At 40.7% G+C, this 27,007-nt stretch overlaps 2 protein-coding genes across 2 annotated transcripts in view; one reads left to right on the top strand and one right to left on the bottom strand.

Moving 5' to 3' along the window:
• scamp2 (secretory carrier membrane protein 2) overlaps positions 1–2,687 on the top strand; it is a 13,528-nt gene extending 10,841 nt beyond the window's left edge. The window contains exon 9 of the mRNA XM_008291519.1: positions 687–2,687. Coding sequence (XP_008289741.1) covers positions 687–836 — 150 coding nt within the window. The 3' untranslated portion in view covers positions 837–2,687. The remainder of the gene's footprint in view (positions 1–686) is intronic.
• A 3,149-nt stretch (positions 2,688–5,836) lies between these two features.
• On the bottom strand, positions 5,837–14,608 carry LOC103364556 (carboxypeptidase A2-like). The gene is made up of 10 exons (XM_008291711.1): positions 14,537–14,608; positions 10,093–10,227; positions 9,861–9,959; positions 9,105–9,206; positions 8,843–8,944; positions 8,305–8,415; positions 8,019–8,109; positions 7,116–7,315; positions 6,661–6,745; positions 5,837–6,120 (listed from the first exon to the last, which is right to left on the bottom strand). Exons 1-10 carry the CDS (start codon positions 14,606–14,608, stop codon positions 5,933–5,935), a joined length of 1,185 nt encoding a protein of 394 aa, XP_008289933.1. The 3' UTR covers positions 5,837–5,932.
• Positions 14,609–27,007: the final 12,399 nt, after the last annotated feature.

The raw sequence follows: 27,007 nt of genomic DNA, 5'->3' as shown, positions 1-27,007 counted from the left end.
TTGCATCCAAATTCCCGAAGCACATTGGTGTAGAGGGTTTCCAGCAGCCACCCTGTGACCATATTACTGATTCTAAGCAGGCTTTTAGTTTGTAATGTGTTGTTGATGTACACTGTTCTTCCAAGGAAACGTAGAAGTAGCTCACAGGTGGCAAAAAAGAAAGTGTGGGTGAAACATGAAAACATTGTTATGTTGAATTAGCAGAGACTGACAGCCACCTTCCTACATATTGTGTCATTTCTCTGTGATGCTGTACTTCTGCACAGCAGTGCTTTGAGCTTAAATACTAAAAGAGAATTATGGTTTATTTCAACCTGACATATTTTCTGTTAATGGGATTTCTGTGGTTCAAGTGTCATGCTAAATCTGCACTCTTCACCATCACTGTAGAGATTTGGAAAAACAAGAAGTTTCACAAAAGCATAACTGGCCAAAGCTTAGATTGACGTATATTTTTGAACCAGAGATAAGAATTGTTGAGTTACTAATATCAATCAATAAACACACAACATTTCAAATGTATGTCAAGGCCAGTTTTCAAAGACTAGTAAAGGTTTTAAGTGTTGGTCAGTATTATTACAAGTGCTTGTTGTTAATGGGTGATAACCGGAATAGTCGTGTTAAGTGTCACTATCCTTCATCACTGACCCAGGACAGGCATTTCCTCAACATTTCTTCCTTCTCAGGTCCACAGCATGTACCGCCGCACCGGGGCCAGTTTCCAGAAGGCCCAGCAGGAATTCTCACAGGGCGTCTTCACCAATAAAACTTTCCAAACAGCCGCCGCTGGAGCAGCCTCCTCCGCTGCTCAGGGAGCCTTCCAGGGAAATAACTAATGTACGATTGAGCTAAGCAGAGCTAACAGGTTAAGGTCTGTTTGTTATCAGGTCTACATAATTAATAAAAAAGCGAAGCAAATCAGGAAGTTTAGGTTCTCTGAGAACTAGTGATAAGTGATTCTTCCTGACAGTTAATGGTACTCTGGATATAGCTCCTGTCATTTGGATCCAGTGGTTGGATTTCTGCAAATTACAATCGGACCTTATAACATACAGATCTTGAGCCAGGTGAGGCTACGTTGGTAACCTCCCTTCTTTCACCCCCCTATCAGCGCACATGTAAATCCCCATGTTACTTTTTGCTTTTCCCATTCAGCCTGCAGAGGGACATTGTCTAGCTCTCTGTGAGTGTATAAAGCAGTGGAGGGGAAGGTCACACATCAAGTGCAGACTGGGGTGTAAAGCATGAATGAAGTTGACTGATTGGTATCTCAGAGTATCTTGGCTTTGTATATTTTGTGTGCACTTTCTGGCAATGCTCCTCAGTGTAATGTGCGAGTGTTTTGGTGTGTGTGTGAGAGAGTGTGTGTACTGGCATGTCTGTCACACAGGTTCATGTGGGCTCAGCATGCTTGTGATTTTCCACACTGATGATAGATCCTGATCCTGTAATATAAGATGAAGTGTTTGTCATTGATTGACATTTATTCAGTCTCAAAAGCCTTTCTCAGTTTAGAAACAGTTTTGGTTTTGTGTGCTGCAAATTTCAATCTAATGAGGAAGATAACAGATAGCTCCTGTGGCTATCTATAATCTGTCTAGCCTTGAAGTTTTGGTTATTATTTGGATGCTATCGTAAACAATCATTTTAATTTGCGGTCAGTTATTCAGGATTGCTGCTCCTAATGGTTCCTTCATAAATATCACATCCACAGGGGAGAAGTCGAATTTGCTTCAGTTTATTTTATTCCTGTAAACAGCAAATTTGAATCTACCTTAGTTTAGTATAGAGCAAGTATAACTGTGATAATAACTGTGGCCTAATTTACTTGATAAACCATCAAACTGATTTTTTTGGAATATCATGTTAATGGTTTTCGAAGCAGCTTCAGCAACATCTTTTCATTGCCTTGCTCAAAAGTTGTTTCTAAGGACAACAAAGCAGTACTGACTGCGAAAGTGGAAAGTTTTGCGAATAAAAAATGTATTTAATAATTAAAAGTAGATTATCATCCTTTGTTGTAGTTAGTTTAAATGGACTGAGTCAGTCCAGTCGTGAGCCTGTTCTTCGGATCTTTACACTAACATTGTTGCAGGACGAGGATTGTGAATCATCACAAATCATCAGAAAATGTCTCTGCACTCAAATTTGCCCAATGTGTCTTTTTTCTAAGTTCGTCCCAAGCAGTGTTAATTTGCCATAACATTGATCTTCCTAACAACAGATCCACTGTCTCCACATAACCAGTACTCAGCTACGGTATTGCATTTCACTTTTGCCTCACAGATTGTTGCACTTCTTTGCAGAATTTTAGCTCTTAAAGGTCTTCCCTGTACCTCCTGTAAGACGACCACCAAGCTATAAATTATTTGCATACTGGTGTATATTTTGTATGTGATTTCTTATATTGAAAAGCATGCTTATGTGTGTGTTTATTTGATGTACTGTTCAAACATCAGCTTGGATGTAATGTATGCCAGCATTCCTAAATAGCAATTCAGATGATTTGTGTGATGTTCTTGTGCCAGATGATAGTCTAATTCAAGGTTCGGCCTTACATCATTATGAAATGTAAAAATTTATATTCACACATTTCTCGATGCATTGTTTGGGAGAACAAAATTCAGTGCCTTTTGTATTTCAACTTTGAATATAGCATTTAATAAAATGATTTGCTACCATTTAAAGCTATAACTGTTCTATTTACTTACTCGTAATCAGTATAGATTGTGACACAAAACATATACAGTTGTGGTTGATGAAGCCCTGTCTATTTCTAAACCAGTGCTGTATTTAGTCATCATTTTGTCTATTTTGCAACTATTATCCTTTTCTTCTGTGTACTGCAAATTAGTTTAAAGACTTTTTTTTTTAAACTATTGGTGGTGTAGACTAGTTCTGGGGACATGGCATGTCACCTCACTGGCGGGGAAGGAGCCTGAGCTGGTGCAGGAGGTGGAGCGCTACCGGCTAGATATAGTCAGGCTCACCTCCACGTACAGCAAGGGCTCCGGAACCATACTCCTGGACAGGGGTTGGACTCTCTCCTTTTTCGGAGTTGCCCATGGTGAGAGGTGCCGGCTGAGCGCCGCCTTGTTGGAGTTCTCCCCGGAGAACGAGAGGGTCGCCTCTCTGCGACTGCGTGTTGCAGAAGGGAAACTCTGACTGTTATTTGTGCTTATGCACCAAATGGCAGGTCAGAGTATTCAGCCTTCTTGGAGTCACTGGGTGGTGTCCTGGAAGGGGTGCTGCCTGGGGACTCCATAGTTCTCCTGGGGGACTTCAATGCTCACGTGGGCAATGGCGGTGAAACCTGGAGGGGCGTGATTGAGAGGAACGGCCTGCCTGGTCTGAACCTGTGCGGTGTTTTGTTTTTGGACTTCTGTGCTAGCCATGGATTGACCATAACAAACACCATGTTCAAACATAAGGTTGCTCATAAGTGTACTTGGTACCAGAGTACCTTAGGCCAAAGGTAGATGATCGACTTTGTAGTCGTATCATCAGATCTGAGGCCGTATGTTTTGGACACTCGGGTGAAGAGAGGAGCAGAGCTGTCAACTGATCACCACCTGGTGGTGAGTTGGATCCGATGACAGGGAAGGCTGCTGGACAGACCTGATATACCCAAACGCGTAGTGCGGGTGAACTGGGAACGTCTGGAAGAGGCCCCTGTCCGTGGGATTTTCAATTCCCACCTCCAGAAGAGTTTTTCCTGCATCCCGGGGGAGGTTGGGAACAAGGAGTCAGAGTGGTCCATGTTCAAAGCCTCCATTGCAGAAGCAGGCGTCTCCTGAAGCAGCAGGCAGGTACCGGCTGGCCAAAAGGGCTGCAGCTGCGGCGGTCATGGAAGCTAAAACTCCTGGTGTGGGAGGAGTTCGGGGAGGCTATGGAGAAGGTGACGCAGTGGTTAGCACTGTTGCCTTGCAGCAAGAAGGTTGCCGGTTCACGCTCTGCTTTAATGAATAACAAAAAGATTAAGTGTTGTTTCACTCTGATTATTTTACTGTTTCTCACAAAAATTTCCATTGCAGAAGGTAGTTTCATACCGACCGATCGAGTCCTCCAAGAGACAAGGTGTTGAATTGTTTGTCAAGTGTTTCTTGACTTACTTCTGAGATGCCTTTAGCCTCAAGAATACTGCAGGCTCCAACAGCAGACCTTTGCTGGTTTGGAATAGAGGCTTCACCCTGCATGTTCTGGGCTGCACTGGATGAAGACACCTGCCAAACAGTAGGTGGTGATCATTCGCTGCTCCTATAGGACTCATGTAGGGACTGATTTCAGGCTGTCTGTCATCCTCGGCGGACACGAGGTTACTTTCTGATGTCTGAAGTCAGCTTAGAAACAGTAGATTTATTTCAGGAAGTCTAAATTTGAAGTGTCATTTGATCTTTAAGTTGCTTTCTCTCTTTGCATAGTTGTGTAGTCTACCTCGAGTGACCTCTGGCTTCCTAAACACTGTTTGAGTGGCGCTGATGGCTTGACGTTCTTATTAATCTCCATCTGAAACACACCTGAAATCTGTCACTTTTGCTTTAGCTGGAATTAGTTCGCTCACACATATTTTAGTTCATACAAGTATCTGATTTATTCTCCTAAATTCTACAAAAATTCAAAATGTGACATAACTTAGATAATCTGACCTTAAAGTGTAAGTATTTGCCCTTGCCTCCTCCGTTGTAGTTATTGTGATGATGCGCTTGTAACTTTGGAAAGGGCTGAAGTTTTGTCTGGAAATCACAACCTGGACATCAAACAAGTTTAGATGGTGTAACAGTTTCAAAGACATCACGGTTGAGCTTTAACCTAAATGTAGTGTTTTATAGCCAGACCTCATCTCCATGGAGCTGGAGAGAGATCAGATATACAAAGAAGTATTGGAAAAAGCATCCATCCATCCATTATCTATACACCGCTTAATCCTCACTAGGGTCGTGGGGAGCTGGAGCCTATCCCAGCCGACTTAGGGCGAAGGCAGGGGACACCCTGGACAGGTCGCCAGTCTATCACAGGGCTACACTCACACTCACACCTACGGACAATTTAGAATCACCAATTAACCTCAACATGTTTTTGGGAGGAAGCGGGAGAACCCAGAGAGAACCCACACTGCACGGAGAGAACATGCAAACTCCACGCAGAAAGACGCGGGACGCGAACCGGCAACCTTCTTGCTGCGAGGCAACAGTGCTACCAATTGTGCCACCCTGCAGCCCCAAATACATTCAAGAAAAGATAAAAAATGAATTCAGATTGGCCTATAGGAAGTAAGGGGCTGACCCTGGAGCCGGGAACCTCTGGACTACTGAACAGTATGCAGCTGTTAATAATAAACTATCTTATGCCTTGAGTGTCAAAGTGTCAGTGTTAACAATCTTCTAATGTCACATGAAGTAATGAATCAATCTCGGGGGGGATGATACATTCTTTTGCAAAGCAAATATTTCAGTCTGTACCTTTTGATAATAATACTTCTTAAATTTGGTTTAAGCAGGATTCTTCATTTCATTTTTTAAACTGTTGTTCTGGTATTTTTATGGAACTGAAAGCTCTCAGTACTTAACCTCTTGTGCACTGTGTGTTATAGTAAATTTTTGGAGTCTAATTTCGAAAAGCACTACACAGAAAGATAGATTTTGTAATGAAAATGAGTGTGTCGTCGGTTCTTTACATTTTAAGTCTAAGCTTGAGCTAATAAAACACATGTCAGACTTAGAAACCTCAGTGACTCAAGGGCCTACCTCGCCTGCCACAATCACATCACCAACAGGTTGATCTCATGTGTAAAACTATTTGACACAGAGAGACAAAATCCAGTGGTAAAACACAGACAAACAGGATATTGGTGACTTTATTGGTCATAGACAAAGCTGTACATTAAAAGCTGAGTAAACTGCTTTTAAAGTTGATCCTCCATCGGTGGCTATAATCAATAAGGATGGTCACGGACATACTCCATGATGTGCTTCAGGGCCAGCCAAGTCTCAGAGGCGGTGGGGATGATCTGACTGGATGGCAGGATGAAACCATAGCGGCCAGTATCCCTCAGCTCAAAGGCGTAGGAGTATTTAATGCCCAGATTGTAGGACCAGTCAATGCTGCCACCACTGGCTTGGTCTGAGGACAGAACAAGAGACACAACAGTTGTACTATGAGTGACTGTAGCAACAATAATGATAATACTGTAAGTAGTCAATAATAAGAGTTATTTTACTATTATTTTAGATGCACTGCAAAGCCTACATATCTTTTGGTTAATTTTTTTTTTATCCTCTAACTATAAATCAAGGTATCAGTGTGTGTGTGTGTGTCTCTTATTCTCATATCTCAACAACCATACATTCAGCCTGCTCCAAACTTAGTGTGTGTTGCATATAGGGTGTATTGCTGGGGACACAAGAAAGTGGATTTTCAGGTTTGAAGAGACCCTCTGAGGACCCTAGAAAGGACCCAAAAAGGGCCAAAATTCATCTGATCTGCTGAAAAGTCAAGACTGTATTCATTTAAGGCTCCAGCAATACACCCGCCAACATTTGAATGGGCAGAGATGTGAAAGAGAGAGACACAAACAGACAGAGACTTATTAGTGAGATTGGTGACTTTAGAATTTGAGTTATTATGTAGTGAGTTGGACAAATGGAGGAAAAGGTTACTTACAGATGATCTTGCAGATGCTTCCAACCTTGTAACTGGTGCCATAGAGGGAGGTGAGTTTCTGCACTGCTGCTCTGCCAACAGAGTCCTACAGGAAAACAAAGCGTGCACACATATCACTCAAGTAGGAGGGAACATGATGAATAATGTTCATGAATGTCTAAATAAATACAGGTCTATAGGTCTGTTATACACCTTGTCAGAGTTTATCTGAGCACTGTCCAAACATGAAGCAGATTATTGCTGAAAAAGAGCGAACCTGACTGAGTTAAGTATCAACTCTGATGCAAATGATTTAGTTTTGAGCTGTAAAACTTTCATTAGGTGAGAAATTGCAACCACCACGCAAATACTGTCAACATACTATGCAGTCAAATAGTAGGATAGAAAGAAGACAAATCAGCTCATATTACCTTTGGATACCTGAACTTGTTTAGAAAAGAACATTTTTTTTTTACCAGCTCAGGCTGATCGGGCACGTTGTTGCAGGAGTATCCGTAGGGGTACATGAGCAGCTGTGAGTAGGCATGGACGGAGATGAAGGCCTTGAAGTTGCCATGGCTCTTGATCAGGTTCACTACGTTCTTCACCTCGATCTCAGAGTGAGCTGAGGGGCCACGGTAGGAATCAGAACAGGGGTAGCTGCTGGCACCGGGGCCTGGATGGAAGAGTTGAACATGTGTCATGATGAGATGACACAACACAGCAACGTAAAAATGACTGGGAAATGGCACGTCAGCAAGATTTCTATAATAATACAGTTTACGAAGGCTGCACATGACATAGATGGTTATATACAGTATGTCACAAAAGTGAATACATTTTCACTTAGGGCTGTACTCACTTTTGCTGCTAGCGGTTTAGACATTAATGGCTGTGTACTGTATTGAGTTATTTTGAGGGGACAATAAATTTACACTGTTGTACAAGCTGTACACGGAGTAGCACTGTAGCAAGGTGTTGTTTCTTCAGTGTTGTCCCATAAAAAGATATAATAAAATATCTGTAGAAATGTGACATACTGTATATGCTTAGTTAATAGGTCCACCTGAACTAATGCAATCCAATATAACTGTTCTGCACGAAAGTTAACTTTTACTTAAAATGTTCTCTTTTTTTGACACTGTAATAGTGCTTATATAATATACCACATCACATTCCACCACATTTTTCAAATACTTCATATGTATTTTCAATGCATGTTCTTGCATTAAAAAAATAGTTTAAAGTTTAGTTTTGTTGACATTGGCCTAACAATAATGTTCAGTTTTTTGAGAACAAGCAAAGACTTGAAGAATCATGAATTAAAGTATCATTATACAAGGTTCATGAGATGCATTCACTGTCTAAGCAATACTGACCACCAAAGCCTGCATCCCAGTTCCTGTTTGGATCGACTCCACGGCACGAGTAGCCTGAGTTGATGGAGCGAGTCTTACGCCACATACGATCCTGCACATCACACAGCATCAGTCAGCACTGTGTGTATGATCATTCTCTTTCTGCTCTGACAATTTCAACTGTACAGGTCCCTCAAATATTGCATTCTTTCAGTACAATACAGTGAAAACTCATGTTCCTCTTTTAAATATCCACCATATATTCCACATAAAAACAACATTATCATAGTGAGTGACGGCGACATACGCTGCTGTGGGTGTAAGCGTAGCCGTCAGGGTTGGTCAGGATCATCAGGTAGATGTCCATGGTGTTCAGAAGGGAAGTCAGAGAGGCGTCAGTGCCATAATCGGTGGCAATCTAAACCAGAACACAAGGCAAGTATTTTATAGAAATGCTAAAAAGGCAAGCTTTCATGACTTGGGTGACAGTTTATGCAGAGTAGACAATGTCTGCTTGAATAGAGGAAAGAGAAACTCCAAGATTATTTACTGGAAGAGGCTAGGAAGGAGTGTGAGGCAAAAGGAATTCAGACAGTCCCTTATTGTTAAGTTCATATTGTAGAATAAAATATGCTCTTTTGGTGCACCTTCTCTGGGACAAATCAGATGCTGCATGATTCTATGTTTCTTTTCCTCTTTCACATTCTTACACAAACACTACAAAATAGCATAGAAGTAGAGCATGTGGTATAAATGGTGCCAGAGCAAACAAAGTACTTAAGTGTTAATAAAGTGAGGTAGAAACCCTTCAAATCAAATCAGTCCACGTGGTTAACATGTCGTACCTTGTTGGCTGTCCACACTCCAGTAGCCTGAGACACCCATTCTCTGGCGTGGATACCTGTGTCGATCCAGATAGCGGGGCGGTTGGAGCCGCCAGTGCTGAACTGAACAGAAAGTTGACAAAAGAGTCAAACACTTTCAAACTTATACACTTTATTCCACAAACTAAATTCTGTTGTTCCAGAGCCTGAAAATGTTAACACTGCTGTCAGCACATTTCCTACAGCAGTAAAATACAGGTCTTCTACACCAGGATCCTCCTACCTTGAGCACATACATGGGCCTGTTCTCGTAGGATCTCCCAACTTCCTGCTTGGTGATTAGATTAGCGTGCTGAGCCACCAGAGTGTCCATCCAGCTGTAGATCTGTATGAAGACAAACCAATTGTTACAATACAAATGATGTATTAGACTATCGTGCTTATCAAAAATGATAAAATATTAAAAAGCAGCTCAACTTGATGCTTGACAAATTTCAGTGTGAGCGTATTAGTCTATTGATTTGCCACACTGTAAATTGTTGACTTCAGTTTCAGGATAATTGCACAACAGCCCATTATTCTGCACATTTACAGGTTTGTAGTTTTATTTTTGGAGTCTGCTACACTATTTTTATTGGTTTTATTGTCCCAAAAACAGAAACTCTCTCATACTGTCCATTTCTGCAGAATCTCCTCTCTGTCTGAAACGTTCAGTTTTAGCTCCTGTCTCTGAAATTTTTGCTCTCTAAAAATCGATGCAAGCATCATCCCAAAACTACAGAACTGGTCTGTATTCACCAACCATGTGGAGGAGACTTTTACTTGGAGAGACGGACTACCTGACAAGGAAACAGACTTTGAAAGAAGAAGAGCTCCAAGAGTTAGGTCCTGCAGCTCTTGTTCCACTCTTTTTTTCATCAGCAGTATTTTCTGAACCAGTTTGGGACTGATGAAGCCCAGATAAGTTTCAATAAGGAATTTGTGGCAGTTGGTCTACTCTGGAGAGAATACATTGTGTGCTTGTGTGTCAGTAGCCTACAGTTTCCAGAGTATGATAGGCTCCGAAATTGAAGCTCCTGGTGCTGCGCTCCCTCCTCTGGTTCTCCTCCATCGCAGCTTTCTCCTCATTGAGAAGCTCCTGAATGTGACATGCAAGAGAGCTCAAATTTACTACTAGCATTATTTATGCTCAAAACCAAGACATTATAATCTTGAACAACAGAACTCATTAATGTGTGTTAATAACTGAGTCTATTTGGAGGATTATGGACCTGAACGTTGTTAATCATGACACTGAAGGGGATGCCATGGGCATCAAGGTACTCCTTCACAGAGCTCAGGCTGGAGCGAGGCACTCGGATGTCAACAGGAAGCTCGGTGGAGACTGGGTGGAGCCAGAAGTCCAGCTGTAATCAGAGAGCCAAAGAAACATCACAGACTGGACCACAAAAACTCCCAGCAATAAGCAGGGACAGCGTTGGTAACAGGGAAGCATGCCTTGAGCAGAACAGTCAATGCTGCATCACATATCCTCAAATAAATACAACCAAGTAATCTAAATGATGACTCTAATTCAGTTTCAGCATTTTCTCCAATTGTATTAGTGTGTTGATTCTTTTCAAAAGCCACATTCATTTGTACCTAAGAGGTGCAACCAAAGATACAATAAATAAATAAGATCTTTATTAAAGCATTAAATGGTGAGCGCTGCTGGGTCGCTGAAAGTTTCTGACTTTCTGACATGTGGAGACGACTCTGTTAACCTCCAGTCCGCATAAACTCTCAACTGAATTTTTGAAAGTGTTGAACTTGATTTGCCTTTTGTACCACTTAAAAGTTCACGAGGAACTGTTTGCCACAAGCAGCTCCAAAAAAAAAAAAAAAAAACCTGAACATCGCTGTTTGTGCTATGTACCCAAAGGGATTGTGTGTGTGTGTGTGTGTGTGTGTGTGTGTGTTTGTGTGTGTGTGTGTACCTCCTGCTCCTCTGCAGCCTCCAGAGCCTGCAGGAGCTTGATCTGTTCCTCCGACTGCACATTCACCCTGATGACCTGATCTCTGGAAGACATTCATTTTAGTCTCTCAACATTACTGTTTAACTTCTACGTTAGTGCTTTATTTATAGAAACCTATGGTGAGTCGAGCAGAAGAGGAAGATTTTATTCAGTGCTTACCAGGATTACAATTACTAGTGCAGCACAGCATGTGCAGCACTCAACACTCATTAATTATACTGTAATCTTCATTTAATCTTTCTCTAAACATAAGCGGTCATGTTCTACCCAGTGAACTCCAATGTACTTTTGCAACTTGAGCAGTTATTTGCGATGCAGAGCAAAAGGCAACTTAAGGAAGGGGGAAACATTTTTTTTAATCCTGTTTCTTCATATAGAATTCAAAAAAAATAAAATTTGTACACTAATTTGCAGCAACCAAAAGCCATCACTAAGTATCAGGGATTCTGCTATGCTGCTGTAGTGAGGAGGCTGGTTGGAAACTATGTCAGAATTAGAGATAAGAATATGACATACTGATATACCTAGGTTTCCTGTTCCACAGTTAATGATGATAATTACCTGATGTGCATAAACTAATATAGGTACGGTTGGAATTTTGATATTCTGAGTGACCGCTTTTCAAAATAGTCCAGGAGGAGGGATACTCTGGTGTAGTTTAGGGGAAATGGTTAAGTGGGGAAAAAAACATCAACAGTTTATTTGACTACAATAATCTATACTATAATAAAAATACAAAATAAAATGTGTTTTCATTGTTACTAGGCTACGCTTTGCTATATTGTGGTCGATATTTTAATGATTAGAGAGGTCCTGTTTTGTAACGCATCCACCCTGCAAATAATGTCACTGCTGCAAATATCCTGGTGTGAAACAAAAAAATCTCCCTAATAAAAACCTTGACATGACAGAAAAATACTTTTGTAGTTGGATCAGACGTTTCCAGTGAAATAACATGCAATGGAGCTCAGGATTCAGTTAGTACTAATGATTTACCTGTAGCTGATAATATGTGACTGTGTGTGACAGCTCACCTGTCTGAGGTGAAGAAAAATGCACAGCGTTGTTTACTGTTCGGTCCTGATCAATCTTGTCACTATGTTGGGGATAATTTCTAATTTTAATTAAATAATAACGCACAACTCTCTCATTTAGATGCTCATGTGGATGCTGCTGCTGCTGTGTGATGATGTGGGTATTTCTTTCTTTTTTTTTCTTTTTTTAAAAAAAAGATTATTGTTCTGGCGTTTTTGCCTTTGTTAGTCAGGACAGTGAGAGAGTGAGACAGGAAAGGGGGGAGAAGAATGGGGAGAGACCTTGCAGCAAACTGTCGTGAGTGGGAGTCGAACTCAGAGAAAAGATTCCTACAGACAGCTGGGAGCAATAAACTAAACTTCGGCTTCTGTTAAAGATGGCATCTATTATACTCTGACCTGACTCTGTCTTCATAGCGGTGAAGTGTTGTTTTTTTTAACATTCATTTTAGTTTTTCAGAGATGTGAAATTGTGTCTAACTGTGTCTGTTGTCCTCTCTCTGATGCTTATGGACATCACTGACCAAGTGACAGTCATCTAATGCTGCTTTGACTTGAACTAGAGTTCAGCAGTTGATTTCCCTGAAACTTGGACGTCAGATTTTCAGTGAATGAGCTTGACCTATCGCATATAGGGTGACTGCAGGCATAAGATTTCGGGGGTTGAGAAGTTATTTAATTGGGGAGAGAGTGTAGTTTATAATTACAGGAACACATACATTGTAACTTTTGTTCACCTCAACCATATTTTCTTGTTAAGTTCCTATGGAGCAGCTGCAGCATGGTACATATGACAGTGTTTTTCTTTGGGTATGATAAATGGTGGTTAGGTGTCACAAATATTGATTGCATTGTTCTTTATCATATCATTTGGTGTATTCTTCCTCTCTAGCAGAAAGATTATAATAGGAATCTTTCTCTTTGAAATTCTTGAAGCCGTTTCACCTCTCATCCAAGAAACTTCTTCAGTTCTGAAGAAAGTCCCCCAATGCTACTTCACATATAAAGTCAACACAGATGTGTCAGTCACATCTAACTCACAGGCAAGCACCAAAGAAGTTCAAAATGAATGCTAAAGAAGCTGACAGTAAAATCATGCTCAGTGTGCACCAACAAACTCACCCAGTGAAGACCCTCTCAGCTTTGGCCGCAGCCACAAGCACCATCAGCAACCAGAGACCTTTCATCTTGCCTGTATGCCTGCACTGTCCAGGGACCACAAGTGAGTCAGCGTCGACTGGACTAGTCTTTTAAAACCATCAAGGCGGCAGGTGGGCTGTTCTCATGCAGGAGAGTTGGCTCACTCTGTTGATAATCACTCCATTCCTCTGTCTGGGAAAAAGTTATTTTGAGTGACGAACATGCTGATTAGACCTTGTTTAATCTTTCAGTGCTCAGCTGCAGATAGTGGTGGTTTCCCCAGATAGTGAATAGTTGATCTGCTAAGACTGTAATTACACACACTGTAGTCAAAGAATGTGCAGGAATACAACAAAATCATATTTTGGCTTTACTTCTGGGAGGCAGTCCACAGATTTATTTATACTGTAAGATATTTTAAAGACTAAAGAGTCTTTTTTTTTTTTTTTTAAACGTCTGGGCAGCTTTGCTAAGGCTGCTGCCTCTGTGACCCGACTCCGGATAAGCGGGAGAGGATGGATGGATGGATGGATTGATGGATGGATGGATGGATGGATGGATGGATGGATGGATGGATGGATGAATGGATGGTTTTTTTTAAACATTCATACAAGCAGACTCTACAAAATCTGCATGTCCCATATCCTATGTCATGGATCTAACACAAGTTAATTCACACTCTGCCACTCTCTGACCAATTAAATGTGATCACGTGGCATCGGTGTCTGAGGTTGGTTCTGAACTATGATTATGGCAAAGACATTGGCTGTGGCTCCCAATTTTTTTGGCCTGTATATCTTTACAATCAAGCATGTCCTACTCAGCTGTGGCTCAGGTGGTAGAGCGGTTGTCCTCTAATTGCTTGGATTTTTGGACTGAACCCAAAGTTGCTTCCAATGGCAGGCAGCACCCTGCATGGCAGCTCTGTCGCCATTGGTATATAAATATGTGTGTAAATGGGTGAATGAGAAAACACTGTAAAGCGCTTTGAGTACCACTAAGGTAGAGAAGCACTATATAAGTGCAGACCATTTACCATTTACTCATGAGCCCTGGTTCTAGGTTATATGTTTCTATGAGCTGTGAGCAGTTCAGTCTGAAAGTGACACTTCGTCCACAGATTGTATAATTTGTATATTTGTTAATAGTTCTGAACCTAAACTCTTTAGTCTTTAAAAAATGTGAAAAATTTGATATAAAATAAAATAACATTAAAAAAAAAGACCTAAAAAATGCTCTTGTGTATACTTCATAGGTGCCTACTCAATCCAGTTTTATTTACATAGTGAAAATTATTAACGCAGGTCATTTCAGAGCAGGTCGCATGGTTAGGTCTCCACCCCCCGGGTTGGGACCCTCCTTTGACAATTAAGCCACTGGGACACTAGGAAACTTGGATAGAACAAGCTTACAGCATGTTGTAACTATTGGCATAACAAATTTGGCTCATGGTTTAGATTTCAGACAGTTAAGGATAAAATTGTAGGTATAATTAAAGACATTTAGCAAGATTTAAAAGAGCATACCTGACAAGCAGGTCTGAGTGGCTCAGATCTGGTTCCCTTGTTGGACCAGAACCTGTAAAAAGTCTTGTCCATGTGTAGTTGTCTATGTGCTAGGAGTCTTAACATAATTTTGATCAATATATTCCTTTAGACTCTGACCATCATGTTACTAAGCTTGTCCAGACCTGGTTTCTACAGCAAAGAAATATTAAAATCAGATGTTTCTTGTCTGCCTCTGCAGACCTTAGACTGTTTCTTCACTCCCTCATTTTTAACTATCCAGATTAGTCTATTACAATCTTCAAAATCAATTTTGTTTGTTTGTTTGTGGTACACCTTGGTAACATGTGCATCTGGTGCGTATTATGTGCTTGAAGTGACAGGTGTGGGGAAGTGAAGGACACAACAGCACTTGCATATGGGCATAGTAACCAGTAGATGGCAGTGAATTACCACCCTGACATATTATGGTGCCATACAGTAATAATACACCCCATTTATGGCTACAATGAGTGACATCAGATTAAGGAAGCTGGAATTACCCTAGATCCTAAATTATTGATCAGCCACTAATGGATTTTTTTGTCTTGATCAGTGTCATAATTAGAGTTGGTGTGTTTGAGCCTATTGCAGTGTGTAGCCTACAGTATATGATTAGAGCTCAAAAGGTCAAAACAAAACAAAACAAAACAAAACAAAAAAACCCCCAACAAAAACAAAACAACAACAACAACAACAACTAAATATCAGGCAGTGCCAGCTTCTTGAAAATTAGAAAATTCTGCTTTGTGGAATTTTACAGAATTGTGAGCTGAGTGTTTCAGACTGTTACAAAATAAGGATTCATTGAAAAACTGTGATGAACATTTTCTGTCAATTTTATAAATTAAAGAATCTGAAGATAATTGGCAGATACACCAACAATAAAAGTAATTATTAGTTGTAACATCCTGAACTGCAACCGCAGCTGTAAAGGTCACTACATTTTCAAACATTATGCAGCATTAGGAAAGTTACGATATACTGAGAGTAAGGATAACCATGATAATTAAAAATGAAATACTGATGTCATGTTGATAACACACATATGATAACATCATCAATAATCCAGCAGCACAGTCACCTCCACAAACTCATATTTTGAGTGTAAATTGTTTGCTAAAAGAGGCAAAACACACAATAAACAAAGCTAAAGATGAACTTGACTGACAGCATTTTTATATTTTCTCCAATTCTTCTCCAAATATTATGTTATGTTATATATTATTGTCACATCCCTATGTAGCATGCTATGACACCAAGTCTTTTAAATGCAGTGGAGTACATGCATGTGCTAAATGGAGACCCTTAACCAACATTTGCCTTCCACTGGCCTTATTTAGAGACTCATGTTGTTCTCATAATGTTGCAAACATCGCACCAACTCCAAGTACTTGTCACAAAACAAAGTGCGATAAGGTTCCTGAGCAGCCCCCTTGGCCTCCCTCCAGTGGTGCAAACACAATCATATTTTATTACTGATAGCAGAGGATTTGGGGTTTTGAGTTATTCATGCTGATATCCGCTGGTTGATATCAGACTGAGCATCGCACAGTCTCTCTGCTCCCCTCAGCTGCCGTGACTCCCCGCCAAACCCTCCCTCCTCTCTGAAATTAATAAAAAGAGGTTTTAACATGTCACTTCCCTTTCCTTTCACTCCCTAACAATCCCCGGAGACAAAGTGAGAGAAAGGGGTTTAATAGGCGTGGGAGACGTGGGAGTTGAGTTGGGACTTTCCATCTTTCTCAATGTGGAAATTATTTATTGCTATTCCTGCTGTGAGTGTCTAAAAGTTTAATGTCCCCATGAAAAATGGCTTTACATGCAAATGTGGGTGTTGAGGGAGTTTTTCCCCTCTTTTGTCCCCTGTCATTTGCCTCTAAAAGCTATATGAACAAGGCACCCCCGACCGACTTGTTCCACATGACTTCCTCTGCTTCACTATAAATAGATCCATTTACATTGCATTTCATGGCTGAGCTGTCTCTCAATATTTCAGAGGCCCACCAGTAAATTGACCATTAATCATTTATTGCTCACTTGTTCATCTCATTTTGCCCATAGTGTATGTGTAGATATTACACAGCATTTGCTCAAACACAATTAGGTTTTTTGATGTGCATTTTCTGTCTATACAAAGTACAGTTTGTGAGAAAAAGGCAGATCTGCGTCCATTTTATTCCAACTGTGATGGGAGGGTCGGAGTTGCTTCGCTCGTACCGTGGTCACCTGAGTGCATCTGTCATGGGATTCCCCCTTCTGTTCAGACTGGTGGTCAGATGGCAGAGGCCAGGAGGAGCTGGTCAGCTGTGGCTGTCCTCTGTTTCTGCTGCACAGCTACATATCAGGCTGTAATGTTCCTTTTGCTCAAAAGTGTTGCAGTTTGCTTCTGTGGTGTACCGACTTTGTCTCAGCAGCCAGTCTGAACAGACAGAATGAGAGCAGGGCGAGAGCGAGAAAGTGACAGTTTCTCTGCTGGAGAAAACGTAAGCTCCAGACCTCAGATTTAAAATGCATCGAGACATGTGGCTGAACTTTCTGATCTATTTAGCTCACCAATGTCGCTCCTGCCTGGGAATGCTAAATACTGGTTGTCACAGTTTAGTTTGGGAAGATGCTCCAGTTGATTCTGTGACCGACAGAATATTTTACATTGACTGATGTTGATGTTAGGAAGATTATCAACATAAATGAGAAAATGACACCACCAGACAGAGTGGAGGATAAATAACAATGAGATACATGAGTAAACCCTCTGAAACATATTATTTTGTTGTCATCCAAGTGCAATAAAGAAAACTCAGTTATTGGCTTCAAGTGGATTTTTTCTGAAGCTTATAGGGAATCCAAATGTTTTGGATTGTTGGGTGTTTCTGTCTCTGCCTTTGTGAAGCGCTATGAGATGACTTGTTGTAAATATGCGCTATACAAATAAAATTGAATTGAATTGAATTGTTTCTGGTAATCTTGTCCACTAGGGGACAGAGAGATTCCATAGCAGCCCTCACACACCATCACTTTATCAAGCTGTAGTAATCATGTGGTAGCAAACACTTGTTTACCTACACATCTGCCAGACGCAGATCAACACAAGCACCTTATTGCAGTAAATTTCTGGTTCTATTATGAATAAAGTCCACTTTTCGCTCTTGTTATGGCCCTCCCTCTTCTGAGAGACATATCCGCCTCATTAGCGGCTTGAAGCTTGACTTCCCTCACTAACCTCTAATTTCATTTACTGGTTCTCTCTCTGCCTTTTGGTGCTAGAAATTTTGTCTAAGCTTTTTTGCTAAAAAATCTTTGTCTGAGGTTTCTGAGGAGGGTCGACAGCAGTGAGAGCATCTACGTTCAGGCTAAACAGAGACAAAAGTGGCTGAATCAGGAGGAAACAATCTATTTTGTACCATTTTTAATTCACCATTTATTGTTGTGCGGGTATGGTTGTGTGCAGCTGTGTTTGTGTATAAACCTATGGCTGATTTTAATGTATATCTCTCTTTTAACGAACCTTACAAAAGGCGTGTACACAATTTCCTTGTATGTTCTTTATAATGACAAGAAAGGCAATCTTGAAGCTTGAAATAGCATAGAGTTGTACACAGTAGTTGATCCTCATTCTGTTTAGTGGTAGTAGTTCTGCCAGTTCTTTATTACCATGTAAACAGTTAATATCAAAAACAATATCTACTGCTGTCTTTAAGCTTCACCCATTGTTTTTTTTTTTTTTGGCTGCTCTGCAGCAGAAAAATTCCAAAACACACTGACAAATATTTTAACATATTTCCACCAAAAGCTGTTTTGTCTATGGTTTTAGCAAAACATTGAATATTTTATGTCCAGCAATCTTATAAATTTAACATTAGCATTGACCTAAACTCATGTTCCTGACTGTCTGATATATAAAGCCCATATTCTATTCCCTATTGAACCTTGAGCTTTAAATTTGTTTCCACATTTTGTTTCTCCCCCAAAGCTTGTTGTCGCCTTTGTCAGTGTGATGTTTAGTGGCAGGCAGGCAGCTACATACTGTCCTGTTCTAGATTTTTCAGAAACTGTGCAACCAAAGCAAAGAGATACAAGAACTGTAACAGTTGCATGGATCTACACAGTATGTTAATAAACTGTTTGGCTGTAACATTAAAACCACCTGCTGAATATTGTGTATGTCCTCTTCCTTCTGTCAAAACAGCACTGACCTATTGGGGATCTTTGTGGTGTGTTGTGGTGTCTGGCGCCAAGATGTGAGTAACGGATCCTTGGGATCCTGTGGGATCCTGTGGGATCCTGTGGGATCCTGTGAGACACCCTAAACCAATGGGGGGGTGCACTTGTTCTGCAACAGTGTTTAGGTTGGTGGTATGTGTTGAGGTAACATCCACAGGAATGCAGGACCCAAAGTTTCCCAGCAGAACACTGCATTGTAATGACATCAATACTTGCTTCACCTGTCACTGGACGGTTAAGGTTGACTAGGTATTTTTTTGTTTTTTATCCACTATTAACAATCATGCACACATAACATATGATCCCATATTTAAAAAAGAAATCGGTGACATGGAACTTAAAGAGTTAAATCCTAACCCTTTTCCTTTAAAGCAATGAAATGTACTAACCCATAAAGGTACCTCAGCTTTAAAATCATCTATTAAATGAGAACAGTGTTTGAAAAAATTTATATTACGAGGAGAGTAAACATCAGCAAACCTCTGTCAGATGTATAAAACAAAGAATCAGAACACAAAATTCCATTTTCCAGTAACCGTGTTTGTTGACAGCGTTTTTTTCATTCACGTTGACTTTGTTAAAAATATGCATTGAGGCGTTCACATGGATCTGTTCATGGATTACATAAGCTCTGAAACGGAGCCACATCTCTAGAAAATCCTCCGTGGCACTGTCACATTTATAGTCTCCGTTTTTGCCAATTGAGTCTTGATGGAGCCGTACATCTGCGTGACATCACAGATGCAGAGACTGGACAGGCTCTGCTGCTTGTTTCTCACTACACGAGGACAAGCAGTGAATGTTAACTGTCCCAAGGCGCATATTTTAATGCTGAAAATCAGCATTTTCCCTCTTTACTGTTGTTACTTCTGCATACTCAAGACGACATGTCTCCCTGAAGACTAACTCATTACCTTTCCCTCCCTGTCAACCATTCAAGCTTACAGCGATCTGACAAACTGTCCGTTGGGCTGTTGAACCTTGTCAAGATTCCAGCACATATTATGCTTGCTTTTACTAAAACAGCCACGCTGTTTCATAGAAATCCCAACAACACATCCTGCATCAAAACCTTTCCCATTGCATTGTTTTTTTTTTTTTATCATAAGACAGATTTCTCATTCTTGATTGGATGATGGAGTACTTTGTTTTGCATCTGACTACACATCATTGCATCATGCCTTAAGATTTGTGTCTTATGTAATAGTCTAAGAAAAGACCACAACAGACCAGGAAGGCCTCATCTTGTGTAAAAATAGAATGGTAGGCACAAAACGATCTTGTTATATTTAGCAACACCCCCTCATACACGTCTAAGAATAGCAGGAGAGATATTTCATATTCATCCAAAGACTGAGCCTTGTACTTACCAGGATGTTTTTATCCTTGTACTTTCTGAGCAGAGTGGACAGACACTGCCTACTGCAGGGTTGGTGTGTGTTTGTGTGCTGGCTGCAGGGTTTTTGAGGTGTGTGTCATCAAAATTTTACACACAATTCCTTATTCCATTACTCACCACTGCCTATTTCGGCATGCAGGCATCTCACAGTTGATGAGTTTATAAGGGGGAATGAGGGAAATAAAACGGGCAGAAATGGCAGCTCAGAGACCAAAGAAGCTCCCCATATTGGCTCAAGTGATATTAGATTCATGCTGAGCTTGTTCAAGTCTGCTGTATGGCCTCAGATCGCCAATGAAGGCAGTCCCTGGAGTGAGAAAATCTAGGACACGTGATTCTCTGTGAGGTGCACGTTATGATGTTAATTGTTTTGTGTCAGATAAGATGAAGAAGGGGTCAGGTGAAACCATGTAAGAAAAATAATTGTTTTGTGGGAAACTGCATTTCAAAATGAAGTCTCTCTGCCTCATTTAGTCCCCCAACTAAATTGGGGTGATTTATTGTATGATTATACTTGATTAGCCCTATCAAGATTGTCTTGCGTATTTTTTACTGCTTGTGTTTCTATTGCTTGAACATTGCAGCATTGATACAATCAATCAAACCATTCCTATTAAAGGAACCGTCTCACAAATGGGAAATATACTTATTCCCTTTCATGCTGAGAGGTAGATGAGAAGCTCAACACCCCACTCATATTGATAATGCTGGAACCAGGAGATGATTTTTTTTTGCGCGGTGGAGCATGAAGACGGGAATCAAAGGGAAACAGCTTCAATAAAGTGAAGTGTAGGTGAGATTTCCTCATAAACTCCATTCATCCATCTATATCCTTGGACTTATCCAGAGTCGGGTTGTGCTGGCAGCAGGCTGAGCAGGGAATTCCAGGGGTCCTTCTTCCAAGCAATGTTCTCCAGTTTCTCTTGGCAGGGTCCCAAAGTGCCAGATGAGATACGTAAGTTCGGGGCCCACCCTAAAGGAGGGCGCCCACCAGGCATCCCAATCAGATGGTCGAACCACCTCGGCTGGCTTCTCTCAGCACAAAGGCGCAGCAACTCGTCTTATCTCTAAGGCTGAGCCCAGCCACCCTGCAGGGGAAACTCATTTTGGCCACTTGTATCTGCGATCTCAACCTCACCAGCCGTCTCTTCACAACACTTCAGCACACTTCACAGACTGCTGGGATCAAACAGGGAATGCCAGAAGGAACAATTCTGTGACTTTCTGTATGCCATCCAGTAACACAACATCTCTTTCCATAGTTACGCAGATTCCATCACTCAGATGTACTGACCATAGCAATTGGGCTTCGCTGCAGAGCTGCTGAAGTGATGGAAAAGACTGGAGGTGCCAGAGCTAATCCAACTCTGACGAGACAGAGGTCCTGATTGTCGACCCTGAAAACATTAGTTCAGCCATGTTTCATCAAATAAAAAAACATCAAAAAATTAGATCACTCCTGTCTTTACTATGACAGACAGAATTATGTGCTGTTGTAACCTCATTCCTCAGTTATTGTAGTGTGTTGTTTACACCTTCAAATTGTGCAATACTCAAAAGCAAGACTAGAAAATAAGTGTTTTGCACACACCACCTAATTTTCACTGACAGTCTGGCTTAGAAATCTAATCTACCATTTATTGTGTGTAGGACCTGAGACTTTTAGTGTCCCATCAGACTTCCTTTTTCACCAGTTTTGGTCTTTCAAGTATTAGCAAGTGCAGACTGAAAAGCAAAAATGATGCTGTACTGGCTCTAAGTCTAAACACTGTGCCTCACCACACTGCAAATACTGATTAGAAATGGCTCGAGGAACACGACCAAGAGCCCAAGGTGTTGCCAGAAAAAGGACCAAAAGGATCTGCTGCCGACATCTGGGTTCAAGACAACAGGCCGGTGGTTTTAATGTTGTGGATGTTCTGTGAAATTCTTTAATTGTGAGTTTGATTTTAAGTCTGTTCTTACACCTTTTCCCCTCATTCAGTAGTTTTCAAGCAGCTCTTATGCTATTATTATTGTATTTCATTAGTAATGTATAATTTGATGTTATTGTTATTAAATCTTACTCTTTACATTTCTGTGGTGCTCATTTCAGTCATTTTATCACAATTTATGCTTTAGTATCCTCACCAGCAAATACAACTGATGTTGTAGGTTTTACCTTTGTTTCCTTTATCTTACATTAATCGACCACGTTTTTGTACATGTGGGCCTGAGAATGCCAATTAAAGTTTCTGATTATAGCTTCAAGTGGGAGGCGACCATAACAATACAATAATTCATCATGAAGTTAAAGGTAACATGCAGGTAAACATACAGAACAGATAACAATGAGGGCTCATTAAAATCTTGGTCTGGACTGAAACAAGAAAGAGAGAAAAGTCTACTGCCTGTAATTAGCACACTGTCACTTGGTACAAAGCAGCCCACGCACTTAGCATGTCAGATCATTTCGCAACATCAACCGATTGTTTTGTTGCTATTCTGAAGAGCAGCAGGCAAACAATTCGTATCCATCAAAGCCAGCGGTGTCTAACCGTTGGACCTCTTCAGTGGACCTGTCACGGGACATTTGAGTGTAAGCGTGTAACAACTGTGCCAGATAATAAAGCAGAAGAGCTCTGATTTAATAGAGAAACACTACACTGTGTATTTATAGGGACAGGAGGCCGCTAGACTCTCACACACAAAGCACTGCCTCTGCATCTCTTGCTGGATGGGCAAGTTCAGCAAATCACTGACTAAATAAAAATGTAGCGCACACTGCAAAATAATCACATGATGCCTTTGTGCACAACGATTGTTGAGGTTCTGGATTATAAACTTGGAGGTCAGATCTCCTGCACTATGAAGCAGATGGTGCAATGATGTTTTGTTATTTCTGTTCTGAAAAAGCTATGTCATTTTTCTTCTCTCTCGGCACTCCACGTGTTACTAAATAATAAAGCAGGGATTCCATAAAATGTGATCACACAAACAATGTCAATGTCATATAGTGTAAAAAGTAAAAGGGCTTTGAGGAATCCTTCATCCATGAACTCCAGATGGCTCAACGTGACAGAGGAACCTCTCAGTATCTGATGGTACTTAAACCAGTGGGTGCTGCTGTTTCCATGTGAAACCTTCTCAAAAACAAACCCCTTTTAAATCCCTACAGATATGGGTAGGGGGTGATTTTATTCATTCCTAAAACACAAACACTGGACACACAAAGTTTTCAGCCAAACAGTTCAGCAGCCAGAGGTAATCTAATTATTTTAGACCCACGAGAGTTTTTCATGTGTCTACTTGTTATTCAAATCAGCCTTAATGCACAAACTAGCAGAGACTGTCTTCCCATTAAAAACATCCTATTGGCCCTTTCTGCAAGCAGCAACCCATAGTTAGGTTTTATAGTTGTGTGACCTCCAACAATCATGTGAAATGACATCAGTTGTAGCAGCAAACGACCCAAAAGGACATACAACGATGTACCACAACATTAAAACCACCCACCTAATATTGTGTAGATCCCACTTATGCTGGCAAAACAGCTCTGACCTGTCAGGCCATGGATGCAGGACTTCTGGGTGTGTCCTGTGGTGTCTGGCACTGGAACACTGGCAGATGATCCTTTATGTCCTTCATGCTGTGGGCTATGGCCTCCTTGGTTTGTTTGCCTTAGGCTCTTGGTCATGTTTCAATGGCTTAAATAGTTATGATAGGAGCAAAGGAGGGAGCGAACAAAGAGGTAAAGTGATGTTGTTGAAGAGATACAAAGTCTGCAAAAAAGAGGAGATTGGGGTGGATGACTTGGTTGACAGTTTCTATTGTCAGCATTGTTTCTTTTAACCCTATTCGGGACTTTGATGTTGCCATATGTAGAAGGTCTTTCGGGTCCATTGGACACCAAGAAAGAGTATGTGCAAAATATTTGTTGGTATTCATTGTAGACTTTTATACTAAGTTAAATACATTTTCTGATAAGTTGACATATTTTTGGTTCCAAATTCATTGCAAATGTCCATCTTTTTATGTTAAAAAAAAGCTTGCTCAACCGTAATCCCAGATCTATAAGGGTCTGGACGTACGAGTGGCTCTCGCAGACACACAGGTGGACAAAACTGTTGGTACCCCTCGGTTAATGAAAGAAAAATCCACAATGGTCACAGAAATAACTTGAATTTGACTGACTAACTAACTAACTAACTAACTAACTAACTAACTAACTAACTTGACCACCTGCTGCAACACAGGACAGACGGCTAACTAACTAACTAACTAACTAACTAACTAACTAAATAAATAAATAAATAAATAATCTATGAAAATCAAACAATGAAAATCAGACATTGCTTTTGAACCGTGGTTTAACAGAATTACTTTTAAAAAATAAACTCATGAAACAGGCCTGGACAAAAATGATGGTACCCTTGATGATTTCTGTAACTGTCAGTGAGACTTCTGCACCTCTCAGCAGGTATTCTGGCCCACTCCTCATGAGCAGACTGCTCCAGTTGTCTCAGGTTTGAAGGGTGCCTTCTATAGACGGCATGTTTCAGCTCCTTCCACAGATGTTCAATAGGATTTAGATCAGGACTCATAGAAGGCCACTTCAGAATAGTCCACTGTTTTCCTCTTAACCATTCTTGGGTGTTTTTAGCTGTGTTTTGGGTCATCATCCTGTTGCAAGACCCATGACCTGCGACTGAGACCAAGCTTTCTGACACTGGGCAGCACATTTCTCTCTAGAATACCTTGACAGTCTTGAGATTTCATTGTACCCTGCACAGATTCAAGACACCCTGTGCCAGATGCAGCAAAGCAGCCCCAGAACATAACAGAGCCTCCTCCATGTTTTACAGTAGGGACAGTGTTCTGTTCTTTTTATGTTTCATTTTTGCGTCTGTGAACATGGAGCTGATGTGCTTTGCCAAAAAGTTCCAGTTTTGTCTCTTCTGTCCATAGGACATTCTCCCAGAAGCTTTGTGGCTTGTCAACATGCAGTTTGGTAAATTCCAGTCTGGCTTTTTTATGATTTGTTTTCAACAATGGCGTCCTCCTTGGTCGTCTCCCATGAAGTCCACTTTGGCTCAAACAACGGATGGTGCGATCTGACACTGATGTACCTTCACCTTGGAGTTCACGTTCAATGTCTTTAGAGGTTGTTCTGGGCTCTTTTGTTACCATTCCTATCATCCGTCTCTTCAATGTGTCATCAATTTTCCTCCTGCAGCCACGTCCAGGGAGGTTGGCTACAGTCGCATGGATGTTAAATTTCTGAATAATATGTGTAACTGTAGTCACAGGAACATCAAGCTACTTGGAGATGGTCTTATAGCCTTTACCTTTAACATGCTTGTCTATCATTTTCTTTCTAATCTCCCGAGACAACTCTCTCCTTCGCTTCCTCTGGTCCATGTTTAGTGTGGTACACACCATGTCACCAAGCAGCACAGAGGAGGTAAAACTGCTTCCAACATACAAGGCCTTCAAAAAAATTTAAAATGTGGCTCATCAACACCTACAGCTGCCAGCACTAAAATATGGCTGTTGTGATGTTTGATATTATCATAAAATGTTATGCTGTGATGTTGCATTTTTTAAAAATTGTATAGTAAGTGTTGTTTATGTATCTTGTATTATATTGTACATGTATTATGTGCTTTTTCTTTTCTTTTCATTTCTCTTTTCTTTTCTTCTTTTTTAAATTGTAGTTTTACTGCCTGTTTCACATCATGGCTAGGGGACTACAGATGAAAACTAGCCTTCTGGCTAATTCTGGCTTTTTTAACCATGTGTAATCATGTGTTTTATGAAATTGCGCTGTCCCCTTTTAAATAAACTAATCTAATCTAATCTAGTGACTACTTGCAGCCCTATAAATAGGCCAACTGACTGATTACAAGTTTGCAGACACCTGTGATGCTAATTAGAGGACACACCTTGATTGAACATGTTCCTATGGTCACATTATTTTCCGTCTTTTCGAGGGTACCATCATTTTTGTCCAGGCCTGTTTCATGACTTCATTTTTTTTTAAATAATTCTGTTGAGCCACAGGTCTAAAGCATTGTCTGATTTTCATTGGTTAATTTTATTGGAATTTTTATTCATTATTACTTTTGTCAGATTCAAGTTATTTCTGTGACCGTTGTGGGTTTTTCTTTCATTAACCGAGGCGTACCAACAATTTTGTCCACTTGTGTAATTGCAAACTGCGAAAAAGCTGCTCATTTTTTGTTTGATGACGTGGTAAAATGCTACCAAACAGGTGTTACTTGTTACATAGTGATGTAGATAAGCAACCAAAGAAAAGCCTCAACTTCAAGACATTTAGGTGTTTCAGGCAGGTAAGGAGCAGAGGGAATAATTCTGTTTAGCGTGGAATTTGTGCTTTTCAAATTTCCAGACCTTTTACATGCACCCAGTTACATAACACACTGAAGGAAAGGGGGGAAAAAACCCCTAAAAGCACAATATGAGCTCTTTAACCAAAACCATGACACCATAGCATTATTATATCATAAAAGAATTAGTTATTTAAGTTTAGGCTAAAGAAATGTAAAGTGCACTACTGGGCTGACACTATGGATTTATGTAAATTAAAATATATGGATTTAATTTGGGACCCTGTAAACAATGAGAGACCTGAGGGTCCAACCTAAATGACTGCGAGGACACCTCTGTTCTGGTCCCTCTATGATGGACGTGGTGAGCTGTGATGGTCCTATGTTGCTGTGTGCAGCACAGAGTGCTGAGCAAGGGGGCGTCAAAACTTCAAACATGTGAAACTTTGACTTAATCTGATCTGTGTTTTGGGAGCCCAGCCGGCAGCTGAAGGCTGCTGC

This window comes from Stegastes partitus, unplaced genomic scaffold (assembly GCF_000690725.1).
Source record: "Stegastes partitus isolate 25-593 unplaced genomic scaffold, Stegastes_partitus-1.0.2 Scaffold17, whole genome shotgun sequence".
Classification (NCBI taxonomy): Eukaryota; Metazoa; Chordata; class Actinopteri; family Pomacentridae; genus Stegastes; species Stegastes partitus.
This window is presented reverse-complemented; position numbering and strand designations above follow the sequence as displayed.

Coding starts and splice junctions, on each gene's coding strand:
- LOC103364556 (XM_008291711.1), bottom strand. CDS start 14,608: ATGGACAAGACTTTTTACAGGTTCTGGTCCAACAAGGGAACCAGATCT. Junction 9,207..9,860: donor CCTATCATACTCTGGAAACT/GTAGGCTACTGA, acceptor GTCTTCATACAG/ATCTACAGCTGGATGGACAC. Junction 8,110..8,304: donor ACGCTTACACCCACAGCAGC/GTATGTCGCCGT, acceptor TGTGATGTGCAG/GATCGTATGTGGCGTAAGAC.